Source organism: Orycteropus afer, unplaced genomic scaffold, assembly GCF_000298275.1.
Source record: "Orycteropus afer afer isolate SDZICR_OR568_19922 unplaced genomic scaffold, OryAfe1.0 scaffold00661, whole genome shotgun sequence".
Classification (NCBI taxonomy): domain Eukaryota; kingdom Metazoa; phylum Chordata; class Mammalia; order Tubulidentata; family Orycteropodidae; genus Orycteropus; species Orycteropus afer.
In genome coordinates, this window is record NW_006922248.1 from 656,832 (window position 1) to 683,106 (window position 26,275).

Below are 26,275 nucleotides of genomic sequence, written 5' to 3' on the forward strand. Positions count from 1 at the left end.
GCCCCATCTTCCTTCCGAGGAGTGGCTAGTGGGTTTGAACCACCAGCCTTCTGGTTTGCAGTCAAGTGCCTTAGGCACTATGCTACCAGAGCTCCTTTTAGGGACAGTAGACCTCAGTTATCTAGCTACTACGTATTAACATGGTTTTGTTTCTCCCTGCTCTTAGTTTTATAGGCATCTTACATTTATAACAAGTGATACTTATTTTCAAATATGCAGTAAGCAAATTTCTTTGTAAAATTGTATTTAAACTAAAATAAGTGAGACGTTTTTAAAAACAATTTAAAAGATAATTAGAAAAATGTCAAGTAAACAAGAGAATGGGTTAAAAAAAAAAACAAAAAAACTCACTGCTGTCGAGTCGATCCGATTCAAAGCGACCTCTCCTTGGGTTTCCCAGGCGGTATCACTACGAAAAGTAAATTGCCCAGCCTTCCTTCGGAGGAGTGGCTGGTGGGTTTAAATCGCCAGCCTTTTGGTTAGCAGTCAAACGCTTTAGGCACTACGCCGCCAAAGGATGTAAGACGTGAATAAAGCAAAAATTGTGAACTTTTGGGAAATACGGTGGTGGGTGTAAAATGAGTCTATGATGGATTATAAAGGATGGACAAAATGAGATTGTGATTATGTGTAAAACCGCCTGAATAGGCCACTGCCGCACGCGTGGCACAACCCCTCTCTCTCTCCAAGTCTCAGTTTATCCAACAACAAAAATGGGAGATGATCTTGCAGTCTCTCAGTCAGGGGTTCAGGTCCCTTAGCCCAGGCCGCAGGCCCGTTGCCATTGGCAACCACGGGGATTTCCGCCAAGGGTTCCCGCAATCCCCGGCGGGGCTCGGCCTCTCCCTCCTCCCGCACTGCCCCTCTCCTCACCACTGCTCGGCTTTATCTCTCCACGTCAACACCGCCCTCATCGTGGCTTCCCTTTCGCGTCGGGCCCCTCCTCCCAGCCTCAGCCACAGGCCCCACTCTGCAAGCCACTTTGGCTACCTGCGCTACCCCTGGCAACGCACATGTGCAGTGAGCTAGGCGCGAGACCAAAGATTTCCAATGCGCATGACTAAAACAGAGTGCTAGGAAAGGCGCAAAAGCGAAGAGGGCATCCGAGCCAAGGAAACGCAGGAGTAACGAGGATGCGCTCGATTGGCCGGGGCGGGTGGAGGGCGGTGCGTCTTGCTAAACAAAAGAGTTGATTGGCTGAGCCGTGGAAAATGGAGCTGCGACTGAAATGGGGTGGCCGGGAAGTAGCTGTGGCGTCGGACTGACTTTCACTTCCTTCAACCTTTGGTTTTAACCTAAGACGCTGAACTGAATAAACTTATGCGTCTTACTCCTCCCTAGCGACCGCCCTGCTGTGGAGCTACTGCAGTAGCTCCAGTTGGAGCCTGCTCGAGGAGTGTGGCTGGGATGGAGAGTCCAAGCCTGGGGGACTGCGAAGCTGGCCCCTCAGTCACCTCAAGTGAGCGCCTTCTCCCAGACCGGCCATGTAACATCTGGCAAGTGATTGTCCCCTTTGGGGCCTCAGTTTCACTACCTGTAAAGGGGCGATTAGAATGTGTGTGAGCCTTTCTAACCTTGACATTCTCGGTTTGACAGAGACCTGGGGGCCCAGAGATGTAGTTCCTAGGAGGGCTGGAGCGCAGGTACACTTCTAGTGGTCAGCGCTCTTCCTTCTCCGAAACCATGAGGGAGCTGGGAGGAGCAGGGAGGTTTTATGGTGCAAGGAGAGATCTGCTTGGGTTGGAGCATCTCAGGAAGACCTCAGGGGAGGTGGACCTAGATTTTGTATTGTCATGTTAAGCAGCGAGGATGACCCCGGAAATGGGCACTATAAAAAGTTACAGGAAGAGAACTAGTCTTTATACTGATTACTTGTATTTGTGTGATACGCGGCTCAGATGATTTACCTACATTTTTCAATCATCGTCAGAGGATGAAGGAGATGAGGAATTACCTCTTTATTTTTTTTTAACAGATGGAGAAACGGCTTTGAGAGATTAAGTAATCTGTTCTACAACACACAGCTAATAAATGACAGAGCTGGGATTTGAACCCAGTCTGTTGACCTCGACATTTGTATTGTTTTCACCAGGTTTTGGTTTCCTTATATCTAAAATTTTGAACTATATAATTTTATCAGATGTCACTCAGCTCCCCAAAATTGTTTAACCCCAAATTAGATCAGAAAGCTTTGATTCTAATTCTAGTTTGTCACTAGCTCTTGCTTGGCCCCCACCCAGCCTCATTTTTAGAAAAGAAGTTGGTTTAGATGGTCTCTGCAGACCTATCCAAATTTTAAAAGGCAGGATTAAGTGATTAGGATACACCCTAGTGAAATTTTTCAATAATAATATAGGGGGAGAAGTATTAAACCAAGATTGGTAGAACTGGGTTTGGGTATCAGTTCTGCAAGTAAACTTTCTGTTACTCAACTTTATTAATAAAATGAGAATAATCCTTATCCTACGAACCTCACAAAGTGATCAAGATTGAAGAAGATTTTAAAATTCTGTATCAGAAGTGATTACCTTTTGCATTCACATCTGATGAAAGTGATGGACACTATCCCCAGAAAAACACAGACATATATAAAATTTTCACCTCAGTTTGTTATTTGGGGAGGGGAGTGTCACTGATTCTTTAAGCTTGTCTCTTGATCCCAGAATAAGAGCTCAGGTGTTGGTTTGTATTCTTAAATACATGCTAGCTAATCACCAAGAATCTTAAGCAAAAATAATTTCTAAGAGTAGCTTGAGTTTTTCATTGTGCAAATAGTTCCAGCTCTTTTTAACCCATGTTGAAGGACAGAAACCTGAAGATAGCTTGTCCCATAGCACCAGAGTAGTCCATTCAGATTTTAATTTTCACATTTTATCTAAATAATCTGTGTGCTTCTCACCGTATCATAGGCAAATTGAGTAAACATTGGAAAATAAATTTTACATGAACTGATCACCTGTATTTTGTTTTTCAGTGAGGAAGATACTGCTCTGGGACCAGAAAGAGTAAGAGAAGATGAGAAACAAACGGTGATTAAAAGCAGCAGTGAGTGTAATCCCCTGTTCCAAGAACCCATTGCTTCTGTTCAGTTTGATGGTACTGCAATGACAGAATGCCATAAGTCTGTCCCTTGCGGTTGGGAACGAGTTGTGAAGCAAAGATTATCTGGGAAAACAGCAGGAAGATTTGATGTATATTTTATTAGGTGAGCATTCAAGGTGGTAAAGATCACACAGCCAGATATGTTTTTTCTAGACATGCAGTAGAATAGCATAGCAGGAATCTTGGCTTATTTCTGTTTTTACCATGAAACCATTGTAGATTCAGTTCCTTCAGTGTCACTTTATATATGCTTTGTCCATCCTACTGAAAGGATGAAGGTGCTTAAGTTATGTTTATAAAATTATACTATTATGGAAGAAACCATTTAAAAGTACCATTTTACCACTGTTATTTTCAGTGACACATACTATACCCATGTCAATATTTGGAAATTATTAATTAGAAATTTTAAATATGGTTTAATTCTTTTTAAAAGTCTTTTCTGTTTACTAGCAATAAGTTTCCTTTAATATCGTTTTCTAGCCCTCAAGGACTGAAGTTCAGATCTAAAAGGTCACTTGTTAATTATTTTCACAAAAATGGAGAGAGTTCTCTTAAGCCAGAAGATTTTGATTTTACTGTGCTTTCTAAAAGGGACATCAAATCAAGATATAAAGACTGTAACAAGACAGCTCTCATGCCCCAAGTGCAAAAGGAAAGTAATAATTCAAACCAGAACCCCAGGACACATAAAAAGCCGAAAAAAGATGTGTTATCTCCGCCACGCAATAGTTCAGAATTACAAGATAGCAGAGGACTATCTAACCTTACTTCCATTAATTTGTATATGAAAGAAGATGAGAATGTTAATGATGTTAACTCCAGAAAGATTAGAAAGTTGAAAGGAAAGATGACTATTTTGAAAAGAATTCAAATTAAAAAAACTAAAAAAGAGTGCTGGAAGAGTCTTCCAGATGCTGTTCCAAGTAACAGAAAAAGAGAATCTACGTATAATAAAGCAGATGTTGAAGGTGAGCCTGTTGTACAAGAAAGTCAGCTTCATAGAACTCTCTGCATTTCTGATTCCAAAGCGAAAGACGAACCCCTTATTGTAACTGAAGAAGAAAACAGATTTGTAGAAGAGAAATCATTGCATTCAGGATCAGATTTTCATTTTGAAAAACTAACTACTGGCAGCATAAACAAATTATGTTTGACCAAAGAAGCAGAATACAACAAGAAATGTAAGGATACCTTTTTAGAATCTGAGGCAATCGGAACAAAAGTAGAAGTTGGAGAGAAGAAAAAACATTTGCATATTGACATTTTAAAATGTGGCTCTGAAGTGGACAACAGCTGCTCACAAGCTGAGAAAAAGTTTACTTCTCTGAAAATATTTCAAGGTATTCAGTGCTTTAAAATGCTATTAAATATTGTCTGACTTTATTCCTCTGGATTGTGTGTGTCATGCCTCTATATGGTTAGGACATGTGAACACAGCCAAGAAATGTGGCCAAATATCACATACTTTCTACAAGTCTATTGTGATACCTTGTCTAACTGAACTATAAGCTGTCCAGCTGATCTTCAGTCCCTTTCCTTTGGCAGAGAGGAATTCACCTTAATTTCCCCAGCAAAGGAGGGATGTATGGTTCATAGCTGCCACCATCTCTCCCTGGTACAGCAGCTAGGACTCTATTTTTCAACAGTGCTTTCCCTTCTTCTCATCCTCTTTCCAACCAGAAATCTTAAGACTTTACGGAAAATCAAAAGACTTGTAAAAAGGTTTAGGGAAGATACCTTTTATACATAGACTGGTGTCTTCACACCCCTCCTGTTACTTACGTATGACTTCTAATTTAATTGTGCATATATCATCATCATTTTTATCTTCTGGTATAACATAATCTTCCCTAAAATGTTTTAGAGCTCTAAATAATTCAAAACTGTAATCGTATAGTTCATCTATTATTTGTGTTGTTGTTGTTGTTATGTGCCGTCGAGTCAAACCTGACTCATAGCGACCCCTCCTTGGGTTTTCAAGGCAGTATCACTACAGAAGTAGGATTGCCCAACCTTCCTTCCGAGGAGTGTTTTAGGTTCTTAATACGAAGTTGAGAGCTTAGCAGTTTTGCTTTTATAATACCTTAGTGAATAAGAGATAAAAAGGAGACCTTTTGAGCAGCCCTGTATTAGTTATTCATTATGCCATTATGGTATAATGAATAACTCCTTTAAAAAAGAGGAGTAATTTTAACTTAAAACCTATGGGGAAACAGCCTAGACAAATTGGTAGAGCAGGGGGGTTAGGACTTAATTCCTGCTCTTAAACTCACCTGTGATTTTATGTCTTTTCTGTCCCCAGAATTCCTCTACTTTTATAGAAAATGGCCATATGCATGTAGGAACTGCATAAGAATTCTTTAAGTGTCCTTTAAAGACTTGGCGCTCTTAAAGCCTTGAGACTTACATATCGTTATTACTAGTATAATGGGTAAATTAAATATTAAAAACTTCTTTTTGCAACTAAAATGGAAGTGTCCTATTCATCCTGTACCTAAAGAAGTTGAGTTCTCATCATAAGATGAAATAGCCTTAAGGTAATAGGTAATCAGTGGAATAGTAGACATTCTAATTGGCTTAGTTAGAAATTGCCAAATAAACTGAGTTTAGGTCTCTTAGAAATAAAGGAGACTACTTAGTAATTATTTTAGGAAACTGCAGAGAAAATTACCATCAAGTAAGAGCAGTTTCCTTTATTCTGCTACTTTCCACTGGGTTTTACCTGTTCAAACTAGAATAGCAAAAAAAAAAAAAAAAACCTACTAATTATCTGGAGACCTGCATTCTTGTCAGTCTGCCCTCAATTCCAGTATCATTTTGAGATGGTTGCTTAATTTGTAAATCTTATTTTCTTCGTCTGTAAAATGTTGGTAACATTAGTCTTGTTTTCCACATCAAAAATATAAGGTAAAGTGAGAAGTGAAAAAGATGATGTTATGCTATACAAATGCAAGATATTATTAGCTGATAATCAAATTTAGAGAGTATAGCTAAGGGGAGTATTAACTGATGATTTAGAGAGTTGGGAAGTTTGATAAATTTGGTCACATAGTCTTTGTTGAATTAACTGAGCTTCCCAGTAGATAGTAGTCATAGGTATTCCAAGGTCCAAATCTAATCAGAGGATCTTAGATTTTTTTCCCCCAGGTTTTGTTTTGTCTACATCCCTTTTTCAATAAGTGTGAAAGTATTCACTACAGAACTCTTGAAGAAAATAAAAACCACTGCTCAGTAACAATTATACCATTTTGGTTTATTTCATTCTAATCTCTATAGCTATTTGTTTTTCTTTTTTTATAAAATTTGGATTATACAGTAAAAACTGCCTTGTTTTTCCAGGTCTTGCAAATTTTCCACTTCTGATAGGGTACAGTCTTACCACTTTTCTGTTGCTCCTTTTAGTGGAAAATAATTTGAGTTTTCCTCCTCTGATATATTTCAGCCTTACACAAGTGCCAGCATTCATGTGTTTTACTATATGTACAATCTTGCGGTTTTTACTTAAAAGTTAACAACAGGGTGACTAGTCATGATGAGGTCTCAAAAATATTTTAATGATTGCATTGTACAATTGTGTCTTAATTTAAAATATGCCATATTGTTTCCAGTCTTTCAGTACTATGAACACTGAACAGAAATCATAGAGAACTAGTCTAACAGTGGTGGTGAGGACGTAGCCTCAGGAGCCAGACTGACTAGAATTGAATTTCATCTTTGACACTTACTAGCTGTGTGAATTTGGGCAAGTAAATTAACTTCTCTGTACTTCAATTTCCTTATCTGTAACAACAACAACAACAATGTGCAGTTAAAAAAGTACCAACCTCATAGATCATTCCAAAAAAAAAAAAACAAACCCATTGCCGTGGAGTCGTATCCAACTCATTGCGACTCCTCCTTGGGTTTCCAAGGCTATCACTAAGGAAGTAGATTGCCCAATTTTCCTTCCAAAATTAGTAGAATTAAATGGGTTGATTTATGTAAAGTGCCTGAGACATATTTAAATGCTTTATAAGTAGTGATATTATTGTCGTTGTTTAGTCTATTGTTAGGCAAAACTATGGAGTCTGTAAACAGTATTTATTCCTTTTCAGAAGACACACCTGTTCCACGAACACAAATAGAAAAAAGGAAAACAAGCCTGTATTTTTCCAGCAAATATAACAAAGAAGGTATTCCTTTCTCAGTCAGAAAATCAGATTTTAAATCTGATGAATAAAATAAAGTTCTAATGCATTATGTTTGTTTAGCTCTTAGCCCTCCACGGCGAAAAGCCTTTAAGAAGTGGACACCTCCTCGGTCACCTTTCAATCTCATTCAGGAAACACTTTTTCATGATCCATGGAAGCTCCTTGTCGCAACCATATTTCTCAATCGGACCTCAGGTGTGTGGATTCTGTTCATCTTTGTCTTAGTAGAGACTATGTGATAAAGGAGAAAGAACAATGAATTGATTAGAAGGCTTGGCTCCAGTTCAGTTTTGAGTCTGTATGACCTTAAATAAGACCTTCCACTTTTGGTTCTCAAACTCTTCACATCTGAGAAAGTTAGATCAGATGATATCCAAGAATTTTAGCATTGGGGGGCAGGTTCCTCATTTGTTTTCTACTTCTAAATTAGTTCTGGACATCAATGAAAATCGGTTATTTAGCATTCCATCCAGCCACTGCCATGTGTAAAAGCAATTTTTCATTGAATGCTTTCTCTAATGTAATTGACACTTTGTGTTCTATATGCTTTCACAGTTCTTATCTGATGATCTTTTAATTCTTTAAAAACTAGTATATAGCGTAGTGCCTAAGGTGCTTGACTGCTAACCAGAAGGCAGGTGGTTCAAACCCACCAGCCACTCCTCAGAAGGAAGGTTGGGCAATCTACTTTTGTATAGATACTGCCTCAGAAATGCAAGGAGGGGTTGCCATGAGTCAGGTCCGACTTGACGGCATATAACAACAACAACAACAATCATGCAAAGTCAGGTTTCAGCTTATTTTGGACTATTAGCCAAATAGATTAATGGTGTTAAATTTTTTTTTTTTTTTACTTTGAAGATAGTTACTTGTTTAGGCAATAGCTTCTTCAGTGGTTTGGGAAAAAAAAAACAAACAGACACTATATTAGATTTCTAGATGAAGAAGTACCTGAACCTGAAATCAGCCCATCTGGAGTCTTGTGATCATACCTTTACTTCCCAGGCAAAATGGCAATACCTGTGCTTTGGGAATTTCTGGAGAAATACCCTTCAGCTGAGGTAGCAAGAACCGCAGACTGGAGAGATGTGTCAGAACTGCTTAAACCTCTTGGTCTCTACGATCTTCGAGCAAAGACCATTGTTAAGTTCTCAGGTATGCTTTCCCATATACCCAAAAAAGAAAACATCAACTTCGTCTTTTTAAAAGAGGCACACCATAAACTTTAATGTCCTTGAATGCTACATTAAGAGAGGTCATTCAGCTCAAGCATTGAAGACATTTAGAAACAGTCTGCTTGCTCTAAACCACAGCCTCCCACTGACTCGAGCAATAAATATTTGCCAGCACTGGGTCAGGCCATGTTGGCAGAATTAATAGGAGAAGTCAGTGAAGCCAGAAGCCCAGTCCTTGACGTCAAGGACTTGTTGTCCTCCATCTAGTTAGCACAGCACAAGTATTAGTACCATGTGAAACGTTCAGAAGAGCGATCACTCGGGCTTATAGGAAAGATTCTTTCCCTTTCTATTACTCTTTCTGTCCTGTTCCCTATCATCACACACGTAGGGAAAGTTACCTTTTTAGACGCTGATGTGATATATGGGGTATTGTATTCTTCAGATGAATATCTGACAAAGCAGTGGAAGTATCCGATTGAGCTTCATGGGATTGGAAAATATGGCAATGACTCTTACCGGATTTTTTGTATCAATGAATGGAAGCAGGTGAGGCCCACTCCCAGCTTATAATCTCTCCAGCATATTTTGTCTCTGAGGCAAAGTCCACCATTATAGCAAAAACTTTTTGTTGAACAAATCACAACCAGTTTTGTTCCCAGCTTGAGGAGCAGCGGGTGGCATGGTATGATTGGTAGCAGGAAGAGGATATACAGACACTTGCAAATCCCCTTGGCATGGTCTCTGACTGACCTCCAGTGGTGTAGACACTTCTGGCCCTCTTTCTTTCCCTGCTCACATACTATCCCTAAGCCCTGGAGCATTTTTTCTGCTGTCACAGTCATAGCCTTCAGAAGTCACCATTACAGGAAAACAGGCATTTGGGGCTTGGAATGTGTGCTTATCAGGTTCTTAGACTATGTTTGTGGTAGCTGGGTCCACATCAGCTACCCATTTTGTTGAGTGAACACAGCCCACAGGCATCTGGGTGGCCTGGTCAATTGCCCTCTAAGTCTGACTCCCCCTAGAGTCTTTGCCAGTAGGTCTGGCCAATCTAAGCTGAAGTTCCACCTGCCAGTCCCCATTTCACCATTTATTTTGACTTGAACAATTCTGGAAAATGAGATAGTAATATTTGACTCATATCATTACCACTCACCCCATGCCAAGTCATAGGAAGGATCAGCACTAAATTGGAAAGTATTTGTAAACTGTAAAGAATTACATGAGTATAAGGCATAGTTTTAAATATTCATGAATCCCGTTAGGGTAAGGGTTATCATTTAAGTGTATTTATGACCAGTATAAGGCCTCTGTGTCTTACTGTGTTGTATTTCTTCCAGGTACACCCTGAAGACCATAAGTTAAATAAATACCATGACTGGCTTTGGGAAAATCATGAAAAATTAAGTTTGTCTTAGAACTTTTTCAAGTTTTCAGTCTTGTTTTTTACGCATTGGTTTTTCACCTCGATTTTTTAGAGCTCCATTAAGCACAACCAGCCACTATTCCAGGCATGTAGATTTAGTCAGCCCGGGAGAAGCCAGTGTGTGTTTTCTTAGTGTGTATGCCACCTGTGGTTCTTTGTCACTGAATGGACTAGACTGTTTTGGGATTTTTTATTTTTATTTTTTTAAATAAATTATTATTTGACAACAATCCAAAAAATGTAAGTAATTTTTCCAGTAATGAAATGTGATGGGAAGGTGGAAAAACTTGTGTAAACTATCCATAATTCAAAGTAAATTTCTGTCAACACTGCTAGAGGAAAGATTAGACTTTCTATTCTCTTTCAATAGAAAATTACATTACACAATTGATATACAAAGAAGCAATCAGAGTTTGCAGCCAAACATAGAAAAAGTATTATGGGGTGTATCAGGCAGCTAATTACTTGGGGGGTTAGGGGGTACCAACTCCTCAAAGAAAAATAAGGTTCTTTTGACAGCAATGTCTTGACAACTTCACACTAGCTTTGAGGAACTAGAGAGTCGACCCAACATCTGTGTGGTAACCTAATGTGAGCATCTGTGGCTCAGTTTTAGCTTCTGCCTTCTAGCTCATGCTTTTTACCTTCATCCCCTCAGGAGAACTTGAGCATTTATCCATCTCTTTCATCTTCCAGCTGGAGGACCAGACATTTTAAGTTTTACTTGATATTTATTACTAATACTGTAACATTGTAGCTCAAATACCAAAACATTTAGTCTAGAAAGAACTCACTAAATAGCCCTCCCCCGCTAAAAAAAACCCTATTGTTAGTCTTAGTTACCAATTGCTATTTTAAGATACAATTTGAAAATTAAATTAATTGGAAAAAACATTGTTAGAGAAACTACTTTTGTTGTAGGGTAGTATAGGAACAGAATTGGGTATTATGTGATGCAGGGCTAGTTGATAATTTTCATTTTAGTGAGAAAGTTTCCATTTTTGGAGAGGGATATATTTTGACCAGAAACAGAAAGCTAGTCACCCCCACCCCTGAAAGCAAACATCTACTTTATCACTATTTAAAAAAAAAAAAAAAAAAAGCGTTCACTAAATGCAAAGCCCTGTGCTAGGGAGAGGCAAAGATGAAAAGACAGTAGGAACCCTCACAGGGACAGAGAGGCACATACAATAATGGGAGGGACAGGAAGGGCAAGGTATGAGGATAGGATATGCAAACATGGCAGCTAAAAGTATAGCATTTGAAGTTAATAAGTTTATACACCTTTAAAAAATGGCAAAAGTTGTGTGTGACAGATAGATTTACCATAACAAAAATATCTGCTGAGACTGCTTTTGTATGACCAAAAATCTTACAGGATTTGGTTCCTTGGTTTAGGGTCATAGTTTCATGAGAAGTTCCAGTTAATTGGCCTAATAATGTATTTAGTGCTGTTCTACCTCCTAGTTTGTTGCACTGCATAGTGCCTGGGATCTTAAAAGCTTGCAAGCTGTCATCCAAGGCACAACAATTGGTCTCTATTCACTTGGAGCAACAGAGGAAGAGTCAGGAATAGGAGGAGGATATAGTATGTGTGGCTGATTGTCTCCATAAACACCTGCCTCCTTTGACATGAGACCAGAAAAATTGGATGGTGCCTGGCTACCATTATTAAACATTTTGATCAGAGATTCTATAGAAGAATCCTGATCAAAAGGGAGGAAATGCAGAACAGAATTCCAAATTCTTACGGAATCCAGACGCTCTGGAGGCTGGATGAATCCTTGAAACTATTCCCCTAAGATAAACTTTAAAACTTAAATCAAAATATATCCTCTGAAGTCTTCTTAAAATCAAAAATAGTTCAGCTAAACTAGTTAAAAAAAAAAAAAGTATGCCTTGACAATTCCTTAAAAAGTTGGAATTAGAAATACCATTTGACCCAGCCATTCCATTACTAGGTATATATCCTAAAGAAGTGAGAGCCATGACAAGAATAGACATATGCACACCCGTGTTCATCACAGGACTATTTACAATAGCCAAAAGATGGAAACAGCCTAGGTGTCCATCAACTGAGGAATGGATAACCAAACTTTGGTACATACACACAATGGAATACTATGCAACCCTAAAGAATAACCTAGAATCTGCAAAACACCGCATAATGTGGATGAACTTGGAGGACATTATGCTGAGTGAAGTCACAGAAGGTCAAATATTGTATTAGTCTGTTACTGTAAAAATCAAGGAAAGGTTTATCTATGGAAGGCAATTTTCTTTGTTGGTTACCAGGGGTGGGAGGGGAGGGAACACTGTTAGGTAGGTAGGGATAAGTATTGATTTGGGTGAAGAGAAGAGCAATGTACCAAATGTAAGTGATCAGCATGGTGGCATTGAGGAAGAGGAAGACAGAGAGGTACATGGGAGGTACAGACAACAAAGGTGAATCCTTTTGCACATACAGTTCTGTGTTGTCAGTGAAGGCAAACATGGTTATATGGGTAGATAGATGGGTGGACAGGCTGAACTATTAGGTATGTCTATGAAGCAGGGAGTGTACCCAAGACCATGTATAGGGTTGGCAGACAATGGTCCTATAAGTGTATTTGTATGATCTGAATTCCCAGGTATATAGTAGAGCTGACAAGGGACAAGTTTGTAGTCACTTCTTGGTCACAGCCAGCTACCCAGAGGGACTGAGCAGTTGAACCTGTGGGCTCAGGACTATAGTCGCAGAAGACATCAAGCTCAATTGGCATAACATAATACACAAAACATTGTTCCACCTCCTAGTTTGGCGAATAGCGTCTGGGATCTTAAAAGATTGCAAGCAGCCATCTAGATGCAATGATGGGTCTCTCCTCGTCCAGAGCAAAGAAGAATGAAGAAAACCAAAATTCATGGAAACAATTAGTCCTAGTGACTGGCACACCATTGCAATCGGCAGTCTATATGACTACGAGACCAGAAGAACTAGATGGTGCCCCTAGCTACCCCTGTCAACCACTAGGAGGGGATCTATGTAGGAGATCCTGCATAGAGAGGGAGAACAATGTGGAACAAAACTCAAAATCATTTGGGAAAAAAAAAGGGACCAGGTTTGCTGGTCTGATGGAGCCTGGTGGAACCACTGAGACTATGGCCCCTAGCTGCCCTTCAGGTCTGGAATTGAACCCACACCTGTGGCTTCCAGCCAAACAAAAGACAGGCATAGGAGTTGAACATTTACATTAGGTAGATATATTCCTCGGAGAGAACAATCATGAAAGAATAGAAGGGCTATTTATGCACAGAGAGACAGCTCGGGGCAGGAGTGCATGGAGGGAAGGACACAGGGAAGAAGTAACGGAGGAAATGGGAATGAAACTGTTGCATTGGGGTAAATTGTAGTCAATGTCATGATACAAAGTATATGTGAACTGCTGTATGGAGAGAATTTGCTCTGTAAACTTTCACTCAAATCACACAAAAAGATAAAGTCTGCCTTGAGCATTATGCTTTTTTTAAGAACTACCTATTTGGGTTCAAAGTGACAATAGCAACTTGAAAGATATGATAGGAACCTTAGGGGGCAGTAAGTTTATGTTAATAGAGGAGGAACAGTTTGGAAAAGGAGGGTAAGAATGGTTGCACAACTTAAAGAATGTCACTGAATTGTACATGTAGAAACGGTTGAATTGGTATGTGTATTACTGTGTATGTTCTCAACAAAAATAAAGTAAATTTTAATAAACTATAGCAGGGCCTCTGAAATCCTGGGCCACAACTGGGGATTGGAGGGGCAGGGCAAGCTCAGCAAGTTTGGGGCATCAGGTGTGGTTGGGTGGCAGGGTCTGTTGTCAAATCTTCCACCAGCATCTCCATCAGGAGGTGGTCTGTGTGGATATGACCACACTTTAACTGTGGAAGTGAGCCCAGACCAGAGCCAGGATGCTCACGTTCGAGTGCTGACTCTTCCCCTTACCTGCAGATGAGGTTGTATGACCTCAGTACCTGTTCTCTCATCTCTTTAAAATGGGTGCCTACTTCACAAGGTTATTGTGATTATTAACACATGTAAAGTGTTTCAAATGATGCCTGGTATAGGAGAGTCAATATGGCCCATTATCTAAAATGGAAGCAGTCTCAGGGACTAACTTAATATTGTTTAGAGGGTCACCGAAGATAATGCACTTCAGTAGAGGTGCTCCCCTGCAGAGATTAAGGGCTCAAGCATTTGATTTTAACTTCTTTTGAGATAAAATTCACCATTTTAACCATTTTTAAATGTATAATGAAGTTTTAATACATTCACAATGCTCTGTGATCATCATGACTACCTAATTCCAGAACATTTCCATCACCCCAAAAATAAACCAAGTACCCATTAGGAGTACTCATTCTTTTTCTTCCCCAGCCCCTAGCAACCACTCATCTTCTGCATATTTCATGTAAATGGAATCATACCACGTGTGACTTCTTTTACTTAGCATAATGTTTTCAAGGTTCATCCACATAGCATGTATCAGCTGCAATTCCTTTTAATAGCTGAATGTTCCATTGTATGGATATGCCACATTTTGTTTACCCTGTCCTCAGTTGATGGACATTTCAAGTATTTAGTACTAATAGTCCTATTCTTGGGTTCTGTAATTCAGAACCATGGCATCCTGTCATTTATTTGGCCACCACTGGAATTCCCATAAGGAGCTCTGGTGGCACAGTGCCTAAGGCATTTGACTGCTAACCAGTAGATTGGTGGTTCACACCCATCAGCCACTCCCCGGAAAGAATACTGGCCAGGTAAAGACTTACCACTTCGGAAACCGAAGGGGCTCACTATGAGTTGGAATCAACTGGATAAATAGCAGTGGGTTTGGTTTTTTGGGGGTTTGGGATTCCCATAATCCTCTGAAGGAGGCAACAGGCCTGAGGATACAGGCTTAAAGTGATGTAGAGACCTGCGGGGGATCCCGTTGTTTACAGGAAAAGCCAAGGATTTATGACTCCAAATTCAGGGGCCACTGAGCTAAACTAAGAAACCCCGCTTTTCACCAACCACGGCTACAACTCCTGGCATCTTCCTGTATGGGGCTAAAGGAAACCCAATCCGCCCGCTACCCGCACGCGCCGCGCTCAGCCAACCGGCGTGTGCGAGCCCTTTGTCATGGCAACCAGAACGCTACTTCGAGGTGCGCGGCCATGCCCTTCGCAAAACTTGTAATTAGGGTTTTTCTAGTGACCTAGCACCCCTGCAAGCAAGCACACACATATATATATACACAACGCATATATATATTCACACACTCTTTGGAACCTGCTTCCAGCGTCGTGACCATGGACCACTCCAGAGAACCGCACAAGACGCTTCTCAGGTCGTTGCTTGGTAAGCTCCCCGGATGCAGCGCCTTCTCCAGGAAGCCCTCAGCCCCTTGCAGACGCATGAAAGTGAGGTGAGGGCAAGGACAGGGGCGGAGATCTCATAGTATCGTCCCTCTCTCTTGGTGAGAGGTTGCAGGGGGAAGCAGCAGCAGGTTATGCTAATTTTTGTTTTCATGCCCAGACTGGAAGAGTAAAACCAGAGTGTGTCCGGAAAAGTTGGCCAGCCCCTCTGGCTCTCCCTATGTTTCCGCTGGACACTAAATGTGTTAAGTCATGGAGAAGAGTTTCAGATCTCAAGCTGTTGTCAACAACCTGCTGTGGGTCAAGCAGGTAGCAAAGCACCACAGCTTTGGAGGCAAAAGAGAGAGAAAAACGGGTAATTGCAGAATAATAAAGGTTGGAAGAAAGGGAGGACCCAGGCAGTAAGAGGTCTACCGAGTGTAGGGGATGGGGAGGAACAGTTAATCCAAGCTCCTGGAAAAGTTCTTTACACTGAAGCTTAAAGGAGGAAAAAGAGTTCTCCAAGCCAAAAGTGGAAGGAAAGGTATTTCAGGCCAATGAAACAACATGCATAGAGGCGCAGAAACATGGTGTCCTCAGGAAGCTGCTGATAGTTTGTGGATATCTGGAGACAAGGTTCGAGAGGTCATAAGGGACTAGATCATGAAAGGTTTTATAAGCCAGGAGAGGGGAAGCCTCGGGAGTGAGAGGATTGGATTGGTAGCAGTCAGCAAATGTGGAGACTGAATAGGCAGACTCAGTCCTGGAGGTGGGGAGATGAGGTCTGGGGTTGTCCCAAATGGCCAGGCCAAAGATGCTGGGTGGGGAGGGAGTCTAGGACAACAGAAACTTGGGGACTGATTAGATGAGGAACCAGAAGGAGCAATCAGAGACAATGCCCAGGTTGGCAGATGGAGGTGTCATTCACCAAGATAAGAAACCTACAGGGAGAACCACATTAGGTGAGGACAGAGGCATGAAGACAAGTTCAGTCTTAAATTTGCAGAGATGTTTTACGATCAACTGAATGTATAAGATTCTAGCTAATTCCAAGTCAGAAATATTGGCATAGGTGTCCTCAGCATACAGAGGGTTATAGAAACATGGGTGTGGAGGAGAATGAAAAAAGACAAGAGCCAGATGCAAGCCAAGAGAACACCAGCTTTTAAGGGGTGAGCAGAAAAGAGGAGCCCAAGAACAAGTGGCCAGAGAGGTAGGGTGGACTTTAAGCAGAGATTTGAATCAGAAGCCAAGAGAGGGAAAAGTCTGAAGAGTATGGGGAGTTGTCTCTGGAATCCTGAAGGGCTGTCACAGAAAAGAGTGAACAAATGTGTTTTCTGGGGCATCAGTTAAAGCATTTGGCTGCTAACCACAGGGTCAGTGGTCCGAACCCACCAGTTGCTCCATTGGAGAAAGAGGAGGCAGATTCCTTCCATAAAGATTTACAGCTGTGAAAACACTATGGGAGCAGTTCTGCACTGTCTTGTAGGCTCATTATGAGTCAGAATCAACTTGATGGGGGTGAGGTTTTGTTTTTTTCGGGGGCAGGCATCAGTGGGAAGGACTAGGACCAAGAGGTACACATTCTAGGGGAATAAATTCTGGCCCAATATAAGAAAGTATTTTCTAACAGTCAGAGTTTGATGTCTACAAAGTTAAGTAGAGAGCTCCCCATCACTGGAGGTGTGCAAACAGAAGCAAAATCTACAAGGCCACTATTGAAAGAGTTCCTGACCTGGGAAGGAGATTGAAGCAGTGGCTTCTGAGAGCTTTCATCACCAATCCCCAGGGAGCATTTGCACACAGTGTCCGTGGATAACTAAGTGGCAAAGGCCTCGTTTATTATGAGAGCTCCCCTGACTTGCCTATTGGTGGACATAGGACCCCAAAGATCACCACACTGCAGGCTCCATTTGAAAGAATGGCCAGAGGAGTGCTTTCTGAGGGGGATGATGTTTGGGCTGAGAACAATATGATGGGAAGGACTCAGCCAGGGGGAAGTTTGAGGAATGGTATTCCCTTCAGAAGGCACAGCCAATGTGAAAACCTAGAGCCAAGAGTGGAGTGCTTAGGGAATTTGATGAAGAACAAGGAGGCTGGAGCCGAGGGAGCAAGGGGAGGAGAGTATAGCTTTATAGGCCCTAACCAGTTGCCATAGAGTTGATTCCAACTCATAGTGACCCCATGTGTGACAGAGAAGAAATTAAAAAAGAAAAGAGGAGGGGGAGGGGGAGAAGGGAGAAGGAAGAAGGAAGGAGGAAGAAGAGGAAGAAGGAGAAGAAAAAAGAAAGAAAGAAAGAAAAACTGCCCTCCAGCTGATTGCAACTCATAGTTACCCTATAGGACAGAGTAGAATTGCCCCATAGGGTTTCCAAGGCTGTGATCTTTATGGAAGCAAATAGCCACACCTTTTCCTTGCTGAACTGCTCATCACCAGACTGCAAGCTCCATGAGGAGGGTGTGATGGCACCTGCCCAGGCACCATTTGAGAATGCACTATTTGATGGGTTGAACCACTGTCCTTTCGGTTAGCAGCTGAACACTTAACCACTGCTCCTTCCCTGCTAGTACCTGCCATCAAGTTGGTTCCCACTCATGGTGACCCTACAGGATAGAGTGGAACTGCCCCATAGGGATGCCAAGGCTGTAAATCTTTGTGGAAGCAAACTGCCTCATCTTTCTCCCACGAAGCAGCTGGTAGGTTCAAACCACTGACATTTTGGTTAGCAGCTCAGTGCTTTAACCGTAGCACCATCAGAGTTCCTCCTTCCCTATTATTGTTAGGTGCTGTCTAGTTGGCTCTGAATCATAGTGACCCTATGTACAACAGAGCAAAAAAACACTGCCCATCCTCACAATCCTTGCTATACTTGAACCCATCATTGCAGCTACTGTGTCAATCCATCTTGTTGAGAGTCTTCCCCTTTTTCACTGACCCTCTACTTTACCAAGCATGATATCCTTCTCCAGGGAATGGTCCCTTCTAATAACATGATAAAAATAGGTGAGGTGAAGTCTGGCCATTATTGTTTTCAAGGGGCATTCCAGCTGCAGTTCTTTTCTTTTCTTTTTTTTTTTTTTTTTTTTTGTGATTTGGGTGACATTTTACAAAGCAAATACACTTTCCATACAGCAGTTCACATACACTTTGTCTCATGACATTGACTACAATTTAGCACAATGGAACACCTCCTCTCCCACTTCCTCCCGATAGTTACCTCTTCCCTGTGTCCATCTCTCCATGCACTCCTACCCGCTGAGCTGTCTCCCTGTGCCTGAGCAGCCCTTCTTTCTCTCATGCTTATTCTCTCCAGGGAGTGTATCTCCCTCAGGTAAATGCTCAACTGATATTCCTATTGTTTGGCTGGAAGCCACAGGTGTGGGTTCAATTCCAGACCTGAAGGGCAGCTAGGGGCCATAGTCTCAGTGGTTCCACCAGACTCCCTCAGGCCAACAAACCTGTTCCCTGCTTTTTTTTTTTTTTCCAAATGATTTTGAGTTTTATTCCACATTGTTCTCCCTGTCTATCCAGTATCTCCTACAAAGATCCTCTTTCAAGTGGTTGACAGTAGTAGCCGAGCACCGTCTATTTCTTCTGGTCTCTTAGTCATATAGGCTGCAGAGCAGATGGTGTACCAGTCGCTAGGACTAAGTGTTTCCATGAATTTTTGGTTTTGTTCATTCTTCTTGGCTCTGGATGAGGAGAGACCCATCATTGCATCTAGATTGCAGCTTGCAAGCTTTTAAGATCTGTCGCTACTCGCAACAGTAGGAGATGGAACAATGTTTTGTGTAGTATGTTATGCCAATTGAGCTTGATGTCCTCTGTGACTATGGTCCCGAGCCCATAGGTTCAACTACTCAGTCCCCCTGGGTAGCTGGCTGTGACCAAGCAGTGACTACAACCTTGCTCCTTGTCAACCCCATTATACACCTGATTCAGATCATACACATAAAGTTATTGGACCACTGTCTGCCAACCCTATACATGTTCTTGGGTGCACTCTCCACTTCATATACATACCTACATACAGGGAAGCATGAAGAGGTTGAGTGACTTGCACAAGGTCTCACAGACAGAACCAGGACTCAGACTTAAACATTCTGGCTGCATGGCAGTGCTCCACTGCCTCAGAGGACAGACAGGGTCAGGATGGCATTTTAAAAAGATCATTATGGTTGTGAATAAGGAGTACTGAGGACCGGGGTGGAATAAGGTTAGAATCTGAGAAGATCAAATAAGAAAAATTATATAAGCCCTTAGCATAGTACCTGCCACTGAAAGTGCCTGGAAATGCTAGATGTAATTATCTTCATCATTATAGTGAGGTAATAATAAACGAGACATGAAACCTGGGTTCCTGGATGCCCAGCCTGATGCTAAAGAATTTTTCTTCCCTGGCTCCTTTTTGCCCTTTTCCTGAAAGGAACTCATCTTTTGACCCTCTTCCCCCAAGGGCTCTACCAGTCTAAGGTGCCAGCAGACAATGAAAACTCCAGCAAGGCCTACTCCTTCAATCCTGAGCTGGTCATTGCCCATTGCTTTAAGCAATTCAAACAGGAGGACTTCCACCTGCCACAAAGCCGCCGCCGGGTCATCATTGTGCCTTGCCGGGAGGAGGAGCAGATACCTGTCAACCCCAAGCCCCAGCCCCAGGCATCCCCACAGCCTATTCCCAGTTTCAAGGCCCTGCAAGCCAAGGATATACAAGAACAGCTACTGGATACCAAGACTTGGTTGAAGCAGAGGTTGAAGCTTCGGAAGGAGCTGGAGTCATTTGGCAACGTGGAGAGGTGGCTGAAGAACAAGCCCAAATGCACACCTTCGGAGGCCAAAATCTTACGCAGTATCCTCAAGGAGCATATGACCCAGCCAGCAGTTCCCTTGGCTGCTACCCGGGTCAGCAAGGTGAGTAGCCCCATGTGCCAGATGAAGACCTTGAGAAATTTAGGGGCATGTGGTCATTTCATCCTCTTGGGTAAGGCATTGTAAGGATGGTTCTCAGAGGAACAAACAGAAGTCCAGAAAGAGAGTGTATTCGTTATGTATTACTGCATAACAAATAGTTCAAAATTATTTATAGCAGCAAATATTTATTATCTCACTGTTTCTAAGAGTCAAGAATCTGAGAATAGTTTAGCTGGGTGGCTGCGGCTCAGAGTCTCTCATGAGGTTGCAGTCAGGATGTTGGCCAGGGTCACAGTCAGGTGAAGGCTTGACTAGAGGAGGATCTACTTCCAAGATGGTGCACTCCCATAGCTGCTGGCAGGAAGCTTCAGTTCTTTACCACATGGCCTTTCCATGGGACTGCTTGAATGTCCTCACAACAACATGGTGGTGGCTTCACCAAGACTGAATGATGCAAGAGAGAGATCAAGGAGGAGGCTTCACTGTCTTTCATGACCAAGTCTCCCGCTATTACTTCTATCACATTCTATTCGTTAGAAGTAGGTCACTAACACCTGCACTCAAGGGAAATTAGGCTTCATCTTAGAAAGGATGAGAGGTGAAGAACTTGTGAACGTATCTTAAAAACCACCTTAGGGGGGATAATTCATGGCATTCCATTTTATGGCGCTTTTCTTAATACACACTGTTCATTCATTTGTTCAATGACACATGATAGCTGAGGGCCTATATGTCCCAAACTCACAGGACTAGTGTAAGAATCACAAGTGTGATCACAGACAGATGTGGAAATAGAAGCTCAGTGAGGCTAACAATTTATTTGCTAAACCCATGTTGTTGTTGTTGTTGTTGTTGTTATGTGCCCTCCAGTCGGACCCAACTCATAGCGACCCCTCCTTGGGTTGTTGAGGCAGTCTCACTATGGAAGCAGATTGCCCAACCTTCCTTTTGAGGAGTTGCTGGTGGGTTTGAACCACCAGCCTTCTGGTTAGCAGTCAAGTGCCTTAGGCACTATGCTACCAGAGCTAAACCCATGGAGATAGTTAATGGCAGAGTTGGTATCAAAACCTTTATCTTCTAACTCCTTGTGTTTCTGTGACATTTCCTTGCAAACACTTGAAACTTCTCCCAATTCAGATGAAGTTGGGAAAAGGAGTCAGACTACTTAGGTTTAATCCCATAGTCAAGTGACAGGCTGGAAAATCTTACAGACTAATGGAATTATGGGGGGGGGGCAGGGAATAAATTCAAAATCTGCAGGTCAGGAAGCAAACTGGAGACTCCTGCGGGTTTGCTGTCCAAGATTTTTAGATGAGGTGAGAGAAAATGTCAGAGTAAAGAGGGAAAGGATTTTGCCAAATATCTGTTTATAGTCTGGAGGCAGAACACACCCTAAGGAAACTCTCTTTTCAACTGATTGAGTCCATTATCTTAGGTTACGTTATGGAATAGCAGCTAGGCTAGTATTTGGCCAAACTACTGGGACCATAGCCTAGCCAAGTTAATACGTAAAATTCAACTTCACAGCTAGAAACAGGAAGGGCCTTTGTAAGCTGTCAAGTGCTGTACCAAGATAGGAAGTATTATTGTGTAATACTCCCTTCAACCTGGAGTTGGAGGAGACATGGGATTTGGATAGGCAGAGAGGAGGGAAAGGTGTTCTAGGCAGGCAGCCCCCACAAGCAAAGGCTGGGTTGACCAGTGTGAGCCCCATCTCACTGCAAGCAGGCATAGGTATCTTGGTGCACTAGACACTGATGGCAAAAGTCTGGTCCAACAGGAGAGATGCTGATAAGAATGAAATTTTAATTTTGATGTTATCCAAGCTTCTTGTTAGAGATGAAAAAACAGGCTGAGAGAAGCAAAGTCTCTCAGCCTGATTCCAAGGCTCTTTGAGCTCAGTCTCCATCTCCCTGTCTGCTCAGAGCTGCTTAGCCCCTCTCCCATCTCTGTGAATCTGGGGATTGAACTTCATTGGCCTGTCTTCCCTGATTCCCCACTCTCTGCCCGCCCCCCTCTGGCTCTTTCAGAAGAAAGCCACCCGGGCTTGGCACAGATTGGTGCCCGTGATCCATCTGCCCACACCTGATGCTCTGTCAGCCATGTACTCCTACCTGCATACCCGCAAGATCAAGATCCTAGAGATGTTTAACAAGGTGAACTGCAGTGATGACCAGATCACCCGGGAGGAGTTCATTATGGCTCTGAAGGCAGTAAGTGATGCCCACTGCTCCCTGCTAGGACTGAAGGGGAGGATGTCCTTGTACTCCTAATTAATTGTAAAACCATATTGGAAAGTGTGGCTTGTCCAAATTAGACATGTACCATCCTGTACCAGTCTGCCTTGAGTGGAGAGTATGTGGAACATACTCATAACCATAACCATCTGCCTGGAGAATCACTTTCTCTTGCCCATTAAATCCTATAATTGAGTACAGAGAGACTTAGGCCTTCAGTCCTGCTTCTAGAACCTTCTCTGACTGTCCTGTACATATGAATCACCTAGGGGTCTTTTTGAAATGTAGCTTCTGATTCAGTAGGTCTGTGTGAAACCCAAGATGCTGCATTTCTAACAAGCTCTTGTCCTGGGTGATGCCAGTGGAACTGGTTAATGGACACTTTCTTTAAACATTTACGTTAATTACAAATACATAAAATTAAAATCACTCCTCAGTCACACCAGCCACATTTCTGATGCTTAGTAGTCACATAGGGCTATGATTACTCTATTGAACAATGCAGATCAGAGCATTTCCATCATCATTGAAAGTTCTGCTAGTCTAGCAGGAGTCTGCAAACTATAACCCAAGAGCCAAAAGCACCCTTCCCCCTGTTTTTGTAAATAAAGTTTTATTGAAACACAGCAATGGTTATTCACTTATATATTGTCTATGGCAGCTTTTGCATCACAAGGCTGAGTTGAGTAGTTGTGACAGAGACTATATGGCCTGCAAAATCTGAAATAATTACTTTCTGCTCCTTTACAAAAAAAAGTTTGCTGACCCCTGGTCTAGATGAATTAAGCTTTCATTTATTTTGAATACTGAGACACCTTTAAAAAAAAGTCTTTCAGAAGCAAATTACTACATCTTTTATGGTTTTAAATCATCACCAGTTTTAACCTTATTGTTTTATGGCATGTAATTATCTGAACATTTCAAAGATTTAATATGACAAAAAGATTGAAAAATAAAAGAGGTTGTTACTGAGTTGTCAGAGTGGAACTGGGCTCTGGAGGGTTTTCAATGCCTGATTCCTTAGAAGTAGATAGCCAGGCCTTTCTTCCAAGGTCCTCTGGGTGGACTGGAACCACCAACTTTTTGGTTAGCAGCCAAGTGCTTAATGGTTTGTGCCACCCAGGAACTCAAAAAAAGATAAAGTGTCTTTAATCATCATGAGGAGGCTTGGTTAAGCACTTGGCTGCTAATTGAAAGGTAAGTGGTTTGAACCAGCCAGCAGCTCCACTGGAGAAACATGTGGCTCTCTGCTCCCATAAAGATTACAGCCATGAAAACCCTATGGAGCAGTTCTGCTCTGTTTTATTGGGCCACTATGAGTTGGAATAGACTTGATAGCAATGGATTTAGTTTTTTTTTTTTTTTTTTTCCTTTCCTAAGGTGGCCTAGCCCATTGAATCAAGGAGGGGTAATTGAGGATGAGGTAGCTCTGGAAGGCAGAAGTGGTGGCATGTAGAGAAGGAGGTGATCCTGCCCACCAACCGAGGAAGCAGTGATCCTACTCTGAAATCCAGAAGGCCATGGCTCTGTGATTTGGGACACACACAAGAAAGTAGTGATCAAGTTCTGTATTATTTTATAACAATGATTGCTTTCCTCCAGCATCCAATAACATGTTCCTTATTTTTGTGCTCCCCAGAAACACCTTTAATGTTCACATTTCTAGCAACATTTTGTTCATGATAATATATGTATTCTTTAAAATAATAATAGATGCTTTCTCTTCAGCTCTCCTTACTCTTTTCTGAACTCTCACCGGAATCTTTATTAATATTCATAATTCTATCAATTGTATTTTTAAGGGAAATTTAGGTTTTTATCTACCAAGTAACTCAAAACTCTTCCAACTTTTACCTATTACCCAATTCAAACATCATTTCCACATTTTTAGCTATTTGTTACAGCAGCACCCCACTTCCCAGTACCAAAATTTTTTATTTTTTAATTGTGATTTGGGTGAAAGTTTACAGAGCAAATTCACTTTCCATACAGTAGTTCACATACATGTTGTCTGATGATATTGACAGTTTATCCCAATGCATCACCTGCCTTCCGACTTCCTCCCAATAGTTACCTCTTCCCTGTGTCCATCCCTCCATGCACTCTTGCCCCCTGAACTGTCTCCCTGTGCATAAACAGCCCTTCTTTCTCCCACGATTGTTCTCTCCAAGGGATGTATCTACTTCAGGTGCATGTTCAACTCTTATGCCTGTCTTTTATTTGGCTGGAAGCCACAGGTATGGGTTCAATTCCAGACCTGAAGGGCAGCTAGGAACCATAGTCTCAGTGGTTCTACCAGGCTCTATCAGACCATCACACCTGGTCTCCTTTTTTTTTTCCAAATGATGTTGAGTTTTGTTCCACATTGTTCTCCCTCTCTATCTAGGATCTCCTACGTAGATCCCCCTCTGAGTGGTTGACAGTGGTAGCCAGGCACCATCTAGTTCTTCTGGTCTCATAGTCGTATAGGCTGAGGATTGCATGGTGTACTAGTTGCAAGGACTAATTGTTTCCATAAATCTTTGGTTTTCTTCATTCTTCTTTTCTCTAGATGAGGAGAGACCCATTGTTGCATCTAGATGGCTGCTTGCAAGCTTTTAAGATCCCAGTTGCTACTCACCAAAGTAGGAGGTGGAACAATGTTCTATGTAGTATGTTATGCCAGTTGAGCTTGATGTCCCCTGAGACTATGGTCCCAAGCCCACAAGTTGAACTACTCGGTCCCTCTGGGTAGCTAGCTGTGACCAAGAAGTGACTACAACCTTGTTCCTTGTCAGCTGTACTAGACCCCTGGGAGTTTTTACAGAACATACACATACACTTGTAGAACCATTGTCTGCCAACCCTATACATGGTCTTTGGTATGCTCCCTGCTGCATGTTGTTGTTGTTGTTGTTATGTGCTGTTGAGTCAGACCCGACTCATAGCGACCCCTCCTTGGGTTTTTGAGGCAGTATCACTATGGAAGTAGATTGCCCCATCTTCCTTCTGAGGAATAGCCGGTGGGTTTGAACCGCCAGCCTTCTGGTTAGCAGTCAAGTGCCTTAGGCACCACGCTACCAGAGCTCTCCCCTACTGCATAGATATACCTAATAGTTCAGCCTGTCCACCCAGCTATCCACCCATATACCTGTTTGCCTTCACTGACAATGCAGTACTGCATGTGCAAAAGGGTTCATCTTTGTTGTCTGCACCTCCCATGTACCTCTCTCTGTCTACCTCTTCCTCAATGCCACCATGTTGATCACTCACATTTGGTACATTGCCCTTCTCTTCACCCAAATCAATACTTATGTCTACTTATCTAACAGTGTTCCGTACCCTACCCTCCCACCTCTGGTAACCAACAAAGAAAATTGCCTTCCATAGATAAACCTTTCCTTGACTTTTACAGTAACAGACTAATACAATATTTGTCCTTCTGTGATTGACTTATTTCACTCAGCATAATGTCCTCCAACTTCATCCATGTTATTCGGTGATTTGCAGATTCTACATTATTCTTTAGCATTGCATAGTATTCCATTGTGTATATGTACCATAGTTTGGTTATCCATTCCTCAGTTGATGGACACCTAGATTGTTTCCAACTTTTTGCTATTGTAAATAGTGCTGTGATGAACATGGGTGTGCATATGTCTGTTTTTGTCATGGCTATCACTTCTTCAGGATATATACCTAGAAATGGAATGGCTGAATCAAATGGTATTTCTATTTCCAACTTTTTAAGGAATCACCATACTGCTTTCCACAGTGGTTGTACCATTTTACAGTCCCACCAACAGTGTATGAGAGTCCTAATTTCTCCACATCCTCGCCAACATTTGTTATTTTCTGTCTTGTTGAACTTTGCTGTTAGTGCTGGC

At 41.9% G+C, this 26,275-nt stretch overlaps 2 protein-coding genes across 2 annotated transcripts in view; both read left to right on the top strand.

Annotated features, from left to right (window-relative positions):
- Nucleotides 1-1,407: 1,407 nt before the first annotated feature.
- Nucleotides 1,408-9,891, top strand: MBD4 (methyl-CpG binding domain 4, DNA glycosylase). The gene is made up of 7 exons (XM_042783098.1): nucleotides 1,408-1,500; nucleotides 2,979-3,135; nucleotides 7,200-7,277; nucleotides 7,356-7,490; nucleotides 8,301-8,450; nucleotides 8,916-9,019; nucleotides 9,814-9,891. The coding sequence occupies exons 1-7, from the start codon at nucleotides 1,408-1,410 to the stop codon at nucleotides 9,889-9,891; spliced, it is 795 nt and encodes a 264-aa protein (XP_042639032.1).
- A 5,327-nt stretch (nucleotides 9,892-15,218) lies between these two features.
- The window catches only part of EFCAB12 (EF-hand calcium binding domain 12), a 46,988-nt gene continuing 35,931 nt past the window's right edge, over nucleotides 15,219-26,275 (top strand). Inside the window, exons 1-3 of the mRNA XM_007956746.1 lie at nucleotides 15,219-15,267; nucleotides 19,721-20,163; nucleotides 22,203-22,385. Of these exons, the coding sequence (XP_007954937.1) occupies nucleotides 15,219-15,267; nucleotides 19,721-20,163; nucleotides 22,203-22,385 (675 nt within the window). The remainder of the gene's footprint in view (nucleotides 15,268-19,720; nucleotides 20,164-22,202; nucleotides 22,386-26,275) is intronic.

Bases quoted from the DNA above. Each gene is read 5' to 3' on its own strand.
- MBD4 (XM_042783098.1), top strand. From the start codon at position 1,408: ATGGAGAGTCCAAGCCTGGGGGACTGCGAAGCTGGCCCCTCAGTCACC. The intron at 7,278-7,355 runs GTATTCCTTTCT...ATGTTTGTTTAG, and splicing joins CAGCAAATATAACAAAGAAG to CTCTTAGCCCTCCACGGCGA. The intron at 7,491-8,300 runs GTGTGTGGATTC...TTTACTTCCCAG, and splicing joins ATTTCTCAATCGGACCTCAG to GCAAAATGGCAATACCTGTG.